The 10644-nt window shown below is 43.6% G+C and overlaps 1 protein-coding gene across 3 annotated transcripts in view; it reads left to right on the forward strand.

Annotated features, from left to right (window-relative positions):
• GOSR2 (golgi SNAP receptor complex member 2) overlaps window positions 1-8912 on the forward strand; it is a 29395-nt gene extending 20483 nt beyond the window's left edge. For 2 of the 3 annotated variants that reach the window (XM_075911462.2, XM_075911463.1), the window contains exons 4-6: window positions 1641-1773; window positions 5798-5938; window positions 8455-8912. In XM_075911462.2, the coding sequence (XP_075767577.1) occupies window positions 1641-1773; window positions 5798-5938; window positions 8455-8616 (436 nt within the window). In that variant the 3' untranslated portion in view covers window positions 8617-8912. The remainder of the gene's footprint in view (window positions 1-1640; window positions 1774-5797; window positions 5939-8454) is intronic. The other variant, XM_075911464.2, reaches the window with a different exon arrangement.
• Window positions 8913-10644: the final 1732 nt, after the last annotated feature.

Below are 10644 nucleotides of genomic sequence, written 5' to 3' on the forward strand. Positions count from 1 at the left end.
TTGAATCTAAAGATGTATTAATAAAAGAAAGAAAAAGTTGGAAGTGAGATTGTTAAGGAAAATACATGACATGTACCAATCACCAAGTTCTTGATGCAGGCTCTTAGCAGAGATATTACAAACTGCTAGCTTAGAAGTCTCTGGTGTACATCCTGTATTAGGATGGTCAGCAATCCTTTCTGGCTCTCTGTCCCTAGCAAGGATGCATCTGGAATCCGTAGCAAGATTGAAGACTAGATGGAGACAGCCTCATGGCACCTTTATATTCCTCCTGTCTCCCAAGCTGGAGCTGGTCACATGATCAAGTGACCTATCTCTGTTTCACATTAGCCATTATGCACTGGCTGGTCTGCAGGTTTCCAGATGCATTCCTCGGGTGTTTATTGGCCACTCTGAGAGCCATTGTCCATGAAGCAGTGCTAGTTAGCATAGGCATTAACTGAACAATCCTTCTTCACAATAGGCAGTCCAGGCCCATTGCTCTCTCCCAGACAGAGAACATTTACAATACAAGAACAGAGCCCATACAGTAATTCCTCATTTAACACTATAGATGCGTTTCTGAAAATGTTCATGCTAAGCGAAAACGTGCTATGCGGGGTCAATTTTCCCATTAAAAATAATGGAAAAGGTGGGGGCTGCGTTTCAGGTGGTGGTGGCAAAGTCAGTTTTTTGTTGGTGCTCGGTCATCAACGTCAACGTTAGATATCTAGCAACACAAGTCGCCACGGTTTGTTAAAACACAAAGATAAACACGTGAGTGAGAGGAGGAGCGCTGTGGCTACATGTATTGATCTGTTTGTGCGTATTACCACTGTTTTCACCAGCTTATACCACCACACAAAGTAGTCTGCCACTTGATTGTTTTTGTGTTATTTTGAAGATGGTAGTGTTATTCGAAAAACATTCCCTAAAAAAAAATCGTGCTATTGCGAAAACGTGTTAAGTGTTAAATGTGTTAAACGAGTAATTACTGTATTCATAACTTCACATACAAAATCATACACGTACATGAGTATCATATATAGAATCAGTAGAGCATACGCTTTCATTTGACACCTCACATGACTCACTTTGTACAGAATTTGGGGCCCACACCACCCATGAATGCAACAGTGCAACAGTCTGCTCACTTTAGAATCCAATAATGTGACACCTTGTTTAGACACCATAGTGGTGAGTTATGTGCTAGTTTTGCTTCATCTTTGTTGCCTGTGTCAGACTTGTTCTTGTACATTCCTCCACAAACACACCACTTAGTTTTGTTGTGACCGTGTTCTTTCCATTTCTGGCCAAGAGTTTTGTCAGGGTGTTCTCTGAATGCATTTTGGGTCTGCCCAGCAGTTGCTTGTGGTCTCTGGGGATTCAGTCGCTGATGCAGGTTGTCCACCTATTGTAGGGGTGAGGAAACTATGGCCCATGACTTGCATTGATCTGAGCTGTGATGCTCAGGGATCTGCCCTCTCCCCTCAGCAATGGGGTGAACTGGCACTAGTGCTCCAGCAATGCGGGGCACCATTGCTGGAGCTCCAGTGCTGGCTCCCCACTGTGGGGGAGAGCCCTCAACCTTGTGGTTATAGGCACAGGCCGCCCCTGTTGGGAAGCCAGGTCATAGTCTTCCTCTCATTGGTTCTTTCTAGCCGAGTTGACCAGCTGAAATATGATGTCCAGCACCTGCAGACTGCACTGAGGAACTTTCAGCATCGCCGTTACATTCGGGAGCAGCAGGAGAAACAGCGAGAGGAGCTCTTGGCACGCACTTTCACTGCTAATGTAAATATCCCTTGCTCTAACTGGGGACAGCCAAGCAATGAGGCTGCTTTATATCAAGTTTTAGGGAGAAGATGGAGGGGGAGGGGCACCTGATTAGATGATAAAGCTTTTACTGTCAGGTGATGCAAATGTTTATGAAGTTAGAAAAGGAAAACAATGGATTTGGGTGAAAGGCAACTTCCTAAAAGCAAAGCTAAAACTGTTGGACAGCAACAACAAAAGAGAGAGGTTTTCTCTAGAAAGGATCAGTCCTGTTATGCTTATTGCAATGATTCATAAGTTTGGTGGCCAAAAGAGATCACTGTGATCTAACCCAGTGATTTTCAAAGTACAGATCAAGACCCAGTACTGGGTCGTGGAATGGCAGGCACTGGGTCCCTTTACTGTAAGGTGACCAGGTGATTAGTGGGGGTGTGAAGACAGGCTTTCGGTCTGTTCTGGCACCACAGACCACACTGCACCCAGAAATGGCCAGCAGTAGGTCCAGCTCCTAAGCAGGGGGCCATGGGGCTCCATGTATTGCCCTCCCTCTGAGCACTAGCTACACACTCCTGTTGACTGTTGCTCTGCTCATTGTGAGTTGCTGGAAGTAAGTCTGTGCCCAACCTCGTGCCCCAGTCATCTGCCCCAAACCCAAGCCTCCTCCCTGCACTCCAAACTACTCATTCCCAGACTCACCCCAGAATTTTGCTCTTATCAAAAGATATAATTATGTTGGGTCAAGGGCATTAACAGTTTTCTTCAACTGGGTCATGAGAAAAAAGTTTGAAAACCGCTGATCTAACCTGCCCTCTTCTATAACTCATATTATGCTACTTTCCCAAAATAATTCCTGTTTGAACTAGAGCATATCATTTAGAAAATCATCTAATCTGGATTTAGACATTTCCAATGATGGAGAATCCACCGTAAATTGTCCCAATGATTAATTAGCCTCATTATTTAAAATGTACAGGTTATTTCCAGTTCAGGAGTTTAAGTAAGCACTCCACAACAGCAACACAGATAGGCTTTGAAATGTCCTATAAGGACAGTATTTGAACTGCATCGTGTTTGGAAAGTGCATTTGACTCACTTCAGTGCCAGTTATTTCTCATTTGTCTGGAGTGAGATTATGCAGTTGGAAGAGCCTTTCTATGTGGCATTAGTGCAGAAGCTTTTCTGATTCAAACAAGAATTAGGTAGGAACAGCAGGCTTAAGTCTGTCTATAGAGTCCCCCATCTCCTTCTGCCATAAGTATAACTGTCTTGCAAGATGGCAACTGCCCTTTAGACACTCAAATGCTGCTTTTAAATATTAAATAGTTCTCCGCTGCTGCGTGATGAGAACCACCATGTGAACATGAAGGGGAATTCTGTTCTGAGCAAAATAGTTAGGTCATCCTTCCAGATTTCTGCTCCTACTAGCCCAGGACCAGTAACTTTTTGTCAGACAAATAAAATATTGTTGATTTTTCCTGTCCTTATTCACTGTTATAAAAGGGGGGCAAGCAAAATGTAGAGCTGAGCTGTTACATTTTCATGACAGTTGGGCAAGGCCAATCTAAATGCACCTTTCTAGGATTTAGCTTTTTAATTGGTCACCGCAAAGATAGATAAAGTTAGATAATTATTCCAACGTGAAATCTAGTCAGTTTTAAAAAGCTACAGGTTTGGATGCTATAATTTCTGTTGAGTTCCCCTGCAAATTCTTATATCTTTACAATTGTATTTTTCTGTCATTGATTTTGTGAAAAATCCACAGAAGAGGAAACTAATTAAGAGTTAACCTTACCTGTACACAGGGCTGTCAGGTGCATACTGGAATATGGAGAGTTTCCCTTTGGGACTTTAAAGTTCCTGAAAATGTTGAGATGGCTTGTGATCTACAATTTCTGTTTTTTCTGCTACCCATAATATCTTACATAGTTGTGTTAAGAAAAAATATGTGAGATAGGTATGTAACCAAACTGAACCAAGCTCACCGGGATGGAAAAAAGACTCTTGAAGACCACAACATTGTTTTGAATGTTTGATTTACAGATATTTAAATTACATTTTTTTCTTAAAGCTTCTGCTGCACTATCCTGTAGAAACAGCATGATTTTATAGAATTAGCATTATGTTGTTCTAATTAAACAGGAAAAAATTAGGTTTATGCACTCTTCTTGATGATTTGTGATGTATAAAGATAGTCTGAATTATTATTTTTTTAATTTAATTTTATTTTTTTGCATTGGAAATTGAGGTTGTTTTGTTCTGAAATGTAATGCACTCATGGGATAATAATAATCCATTAGACTGATTACTAAGCAATGTGGAGTTGGGCTCCTTCTTCAAAGCCATGAATATTTAATTGAAACCCAGTGCTTAATAAATGGTTGGTTAAGGGATGCCTTTGCTAGTAAACAGCTTCTTTCTCCATTGACTGAAGAGAATCTTAACTGAAACTAAACCCTTTGTTTTGTTTTGTTTTTTATTACAGAAGAAAGGTGTAGTCACATGACAAATACATTTTAAGCATGCTCAGCACTGTATTAATGTATGGGTTGAACCTCTCTAGTCCGGCACTCTGGTATGGCAACATCCGTGGTCCAGCATGATTTAAGTTAGCCAGATGTGTATTTACCATTGGTGTGGCTGAATTTCTCACGGACCCATAAAGTCTGTTTACAGCCACCAGTCCTAGCTCTCTGGGTTTAGTGCTGTTATTTAGCTCTAATTTACCCCTAAATGTCTTCTAAGAGTCCAGTAAGTAATGGAAATGTTGGTAATGCTGCTAGACAATATTGACATCCTGTGGTTCAGCAAATTCTCTGGTTCAGCACCAGTCCGGTCTCTAGGGTGCCAGACTGGAGAGGTTCAGCCTGTATCTCTGTGATAATCATTGGAATCCACTCTGGACAAGTGTGACGCCAAAAGCCTACACAATAAAGCTATATGGTATTCTCAGGAGTCTATGCTATTAATTAGTTCTCACATGTTCGCCATTCAGTAGCAGTCTGAGGCCGGCTGCGGCAGCTGGCGCCCCTGGTGAAACGTGTGATCGGCACCCCCGCCTGCAGGGCCATCAATGGACTGACGTCATTGGCGGGTGCCCTGGGCGCCCCTGTGATGTCATCATCGGGCGCAGTGGCTGAGTCCGCCTATAGCCACGGGCCGTCCCTGTCCCCATTAGAATAAAATAGGATGCTACTGTTGCCATTCACAGTACAAAAGTCTTCCCATATACATTTTTTACTGTGCCACAGGGGGTACACAAGATGGGAGTGCATGATCTCTGTCATGGCTCACTGCTTATTGCCTGGCTTTTTTTATCTGATTTATGTCCAGAGAAAACATGATTCATAGTGGGGGGGGGTTTGGTTTTTTTAAAATATATTTTTAAGGGTCAGAAGGAACCATTGTAATCACCTTTCCCACAGCAGGACCAAGTTACTCCTATGTCAGGCCCAGGTTTTTGAGTTTTTTGCTAAGAGATATTCTAGGAGTCCTAGAGCAGTGTGTTCCAATGGTTATCACCATTGCTGTTAAAAATGTATGCCTTTGTTCTGTCAGCTTCATATTTCAGCCATTGCATCTTATGTCTCTGTGTTTTTTAAAGAGCCCTTTGCTAGCAGCAATCCTCCCCATGTGGATTACAGAACATGATCAAGTGACTGCTATAAATCTTCCTGCTTCTTAGTGGTCCATTCAGTGTTCTTTATTGTAGTGCCATACTCAATGTGGCCTTAGAGTGAAATTTTCAAAAGCATCCAGCTTTAGCCTGAATCTTCTCCTTTTTCACTCAGAGAACAGTTAGACCGACTCTGACCTCTTTAAACAACCCCCCCTCAAACATTGCTAGCTTAGGAAATTGGCTCAGATGAGCCTAGTGTTGATGCCATTATATCTGTATAGTTCATTCCCTTAAAAACAAAACAGTTTTCCCCCAAGATTTCTCTCCTCCATTCAGGATCAAACAGTTCTGTAGGGGGAGACACAGTAATGGGGAGTGTGACTGAGCAAGCGGGAGAGGTAACCAAGAAACTGCATTTCCCCACAGGACTCTGACACGACCATACCGATCGACGAAACATTGCAGTTTAATGAATCCCTCCAGAATGCCCATCATGGCATGGATGATCTTATTGGCAGTGGGACCAGCATCCTGCAGGGGCTGAGGGACCAGAGAATGACACTAAAGGTGGGGGCATATTTACCAAAAAGACCCCAATTTTCTTCATTTATGGTGACCAGGCATAATAGACACCCCTTGGTTTGTTTAAACCCAGCACTTCAGATTCAGAATGCTGGGCAAGGACAGTCCTGCACTACAACTGACATGTAAATTCAAATCCTAGAAATTTGTTTTCATTTTAGGAAGACAGACAATTACTTGAAATAACTTTTTGAGACAGGATGCTTTAACAGGGGAAGACACAAGGAATCAGGGCCCTTGGTATTCTACAGCTGTTCTGTTGATTTGCTGCGGGACATTGATCAAGTCACTTTCCCTTTTCATCCCCATCTGTAAAATGGGGAAATAATGCACTTAATGGCTGGAAAGATCTTTCAACTACTTATATTAAGGCTGTTGCAAAGTAATTGTATTTATTTTTTAAAAATTTGTGATAAAGATGCTGTCTGAGTCAGCAGATCTGAACAGTATCTCTGTCTGAATTTCTTTGAGAGGTGCCATATATCTTGATGTTCCTTGATTAGTAAGCCATTGTCCCTTACTTGAAAGACTATTTCAGGCTCTGTTCAAATATGACAGCAGCTCAAAGATACAAAGTTAACCCTTTGTCATAGGATATGAGAGAGAATGATCAGTGAAACCTGGTTGGTGCAGAGGAAGGGTACAAGCTCATTTTTTCATAATCTCATTTGAATCCAAAAGGCCTCAGCATGGTATTTCTGGGTTAACATTTAGGCTACGTCTACACTACAAGGTTTTTGTGCAAAAACCTCTGGAGCATCCACACCTCAAATGAGCTCTTGCACAATTAAATGGGCAGTTAAACGGCAGAACAGAGGGCTTTTTCTGCCGTAGGTAAACCTCCTTCTCTGAGGCATAACTGCTTTTAGTGCTACAGCTATTGCGCAAGAAGGCAAGTGTCGATGCTCCAGAGAGGTTTCTTGTGCAAGAAACCCCTATGGGAAAAAGCACAGGTGCTTTTGCGATGTGTTTTTGAGGTGTGGACATGGTCTTGCACAAGAACCTTTTGTGCAAAAACTCTTTCGCAAAAGGCTTCTTGCACAAGAAGCATGTAGTGTAAACGTAGCCTTAGAGTTTAACACTTACAAACTTGTTATGTTATGCCAGCTTTCAAAAGTCCCAGCTAAATGTGGGGAGAATTCCTTAATTGCTTTTTAAATGTTTTGACATTGCTTTTCTTTGGGACACTGTGTGATTCAAGCTGTCTTCTAGGGATGTTAGAGTGTAACTGACTAACTGTTAAATCAGGGGTGGGGGAACCGAAGGCCCGGGGGCTGGATGTGGCCCCCATACTGGCGCTCCAGCCCCACGGCCACCCCACTGCAGGGCTGGAGCATGCAAAATCTACTAGCCTGGGCCCCCCTCAATCAGAGGAGGGCCCTCAGTCAGAGGACGTGTCTGAGGGTTTGATGTGTGGGGGTTTTCCATGGGTCAGCATCCCCCAACCCAAAAAAGTTCCCACCTTTGCATTAAACTGATAAACTAATGCTTATTGGTTAATGGTATCTGGCACTCAGCCAGCTCCTGGGGAGGTAGCTACATTGCAGCAGGGCAGTGAAGCCTCCTCCCTGAGAGCCATGTGGGCAAGAACCTAGTTTTACATCCCTGGTTACTATCAGACAGTTGTTTTGGTCTCAGTATGGTTCATATCTAAAACTGCTATCACCATGGTCGGTTACTTCCTTGTTCTTCAGTCCCACCCAATATCGGGTGGTAGAGCTTACTGTCATCTTACACTGGCAGAGATTCTCAGTGACACAAGTTACTTTCCCCCTTCACTCCAGTTCCAGGGCTCTCCAGGAATACATTGGTGGCTACTTCACGTAGTTGTGAGCATGGGGGGTGTGGCTGGTGCATTATACAGACATCCCCATATCTGCTCCTTCAGCAGCAAGAGCAAGTCCCGGGGATATACCAGCCATGATGGACTAAGTTGCAGGCCCTCTTTTATCTTCTCCAGAACCGCATGCTAAGGTTCTGGCTGCATTTCTTTCACCTTTTCATTTTCACACATCCTGTCAATGGCCCCACAAGATCTTGTCAGCCTCCTGGCACTGGCCATCCATCAGTCTAGGAGGAACAGGCTAAATGGCAGAGTTATGTCTGACTGAAATCTTGCATGTACTTGTCCGATCGTATATCTGTGTCGCTGCCCAGAAGTTCTCTGAGATGGTTCCCTTAACATCTTCTTGGAGCAGAGCACAGTGTCTGTGAGATCCAAACTGTGGTGTGTTCTTCTGGAGCCTTCATTCTGGACCTTGGATCTCATGTCCTTTCTTGATTTTTGGGGTATGATCTATCTCAGTTGGTTGATTCCCAAGCACCCTGTTCCCTCTTGAGTGGCGAGAATTGTTAGTTGGTGGGGAGCTCTCTCCTCTATGTGGGTATCAAATAGGCTGATGCTTGTCTTTAAAGCTGTAAGTGTCTTTGACATGTGGTGTGAGAAGTGCCAGGTCACAAAGCTAATAGTTTTGTTTTTTTTTACTCCATGTCACCCTCAGGGCACTCACAAGAAAATCCTAGATGTTGCCAACATGCTGGGCTTATCAAACACAGTGATGCGACTGATTGAGAAGCGGGCCTTCCAGGACAAATACTTCATGATTGGCGGAATGCTCTTGAGCTGTGTGGTCATGTTCCTTGTGGTGCAGTACCTGACGTGAGCTGATCACTAGAGACAGAGGAGATGACCATTTGGATGAAGACAGACTGCTCTCCCCAAATGTACTGCCTAGTTCACTGTGACCTTTGGGCTACTCCTGCCCTGTAAACTGCAGTGTATCCCAAGTGGCACTCAGATTTAATCACACATGGACTGTGCAGAGGGAAGTACATGTGGCAGAGAATGTCATAACTGGAAATAGGAGCCCAGCCCTTAATGCTGTTAGCCTGTTGCCTGTATGCATCAGAATTTGGCTTCACAGGAGCCTTATGCAATGAATATTTTTGATCAGTGCTACTCCTGGGAATGGCTGTGGTAACCTTTGGGCTCTTTTTGTCTGTCTGGAGGGGGAGGAGGGTGGAGATAAGTAAGAACTGTAAGGAAAAGTATTATGCGCCTTCTCAGTGCTGGTAGTTTCTTTGAGATGTTGCCACACCAGAGTCCTTGTGAGGACATCACTGAACCCAAAAGGCACCTGCTCTGCAGAACATACCTGCATGGAGAGGAGCGCAGTGTGTGTTCCATGGTTCCCGAATGGAAACAGTCCCCTCTGCAGAGGTGGGGACATTGCTTGATCACAGCTGCCTCCACTAGTTCCTTTCCTAAAGTACCAATGTTTTTAACCCAATGTGGCTCTTTCTGCACCAGAAGAAGTCTTCAATAGTGGCCAGTGCCAAGTGCCCCGAAGGGAATAAACAGAACAGATGTAGCCATCCAGATGTAACCTCCCCTGTCACCTATTCCCAGCTTTTGGCAAACAGAGGGCTGGGACACCATCCCTTCCCAGTCTGGCTAATAACATGCATCTCACCCACCACATCGGAGATACAGATTTACAGGCAATGGGATGGAGAGGGTGGAAGGGGGAAAATCTGGTCTAAAATTTTTGGCCCAGAAATAAAATTCCTGTCCTTGGAGGAGGGGATATCCTTTGCATATTCCCCTGCGGCCTGTCAACTCTGAAAAGCATCTTTGCATCTGAAGGAATTGGCAGAAACAACTGGGTGAGACATGACAGCTGAACTTTACCCACTTTTAAATGCCGTGTCTCATTTTATTATCACCATTCTTCTTCTTCCAAGTGACGGGCTTCTGTCACAAAATAGTTATATCCAAAACTTGGGAGGAGGCCACTTTAAATAACCTTCACTGGTGCTTCTGCCCCCAGATTTCTGGAGAAATCTAGGAGCATTTCCAGGTGTCCTTTGATCATGCTGAAAAGCTGCCATAATAGATCTTTTGTGTGTCTGGGGACTCAGGTAGTTTTCTGTAACTGATGCAATGGTATCTTGTTGAAAAAACAAAACAAATCCCTAAACAGTACTGCATTCCTCTCCCCCAGTGCAGTGGGTGAGTTTCTGTGCTTTGCATTCTACAGCAGTAGATAGCTTATTGAAAATTAGAAATGAGGACTTAGTTTTTCATCAAAACTTAAATGTCTCATTGTGGGTAAGTAAACTGGTTTCAGCAATGAGTTAAAGACTTGCAACTAAAGTATCTGCTACCTACTCATACAGACAGTGTGAGTAACCTGCTGTATATCACATTGTTGATCTTCATGCATTGACTAAATTATTTCAGTCAGGGGAGGCTGTGTCATTGTGTGCCCTAGGCAGAGAACAGAAGAAACTGAAATACTAGCAATGCCCAGAGCTTGTGTAATGACAGGAACTGATCAGGTGAGTTGTGACCAGATGATCCCTTTAGTCCATTCTGCAGGGGAAGGAGAAAAAACACAGAGTCCCTGAGCTGTTTTCATTTTCTGTCTGTCTGAATACTCCATGCTTCTCATTGTTCCTGCTCATGAGCACTCTAGATTTCTAGTCCTTCCTTTCATCTGCCTGAGCACATGATAATGCTGTTGAAGCACAATATCAAGCAAGGAACACATCAGAGCAGCTGAGAAAATAAAAAAGTTGGTCCAGCCCTTTCTTGTGTGGACTTGAAGCCTTCAAGAAAAAAGATGCAAAGAAGAAGGGGCAGCTGCTGCAGTCAGGGGAGGTTTATGCCAATGTATGACCTCAAGTTC

The sequence above is a fragment of the Pelodiscus sinensis genome, chromosome 29, assembly GCF_052426305.1.
Source record: "Pelodiscus sinensis isolate ZL-2025 chromosome 29, ASM5242630v1, whole genome shotgun sequence".
In the NCBI taxonomy this organism is placed as follows: Eukaryota; Metazoa; Chordata; order Testudines; family Trionychidae; genus Pelodiscus; species Pelodiscus sinensis.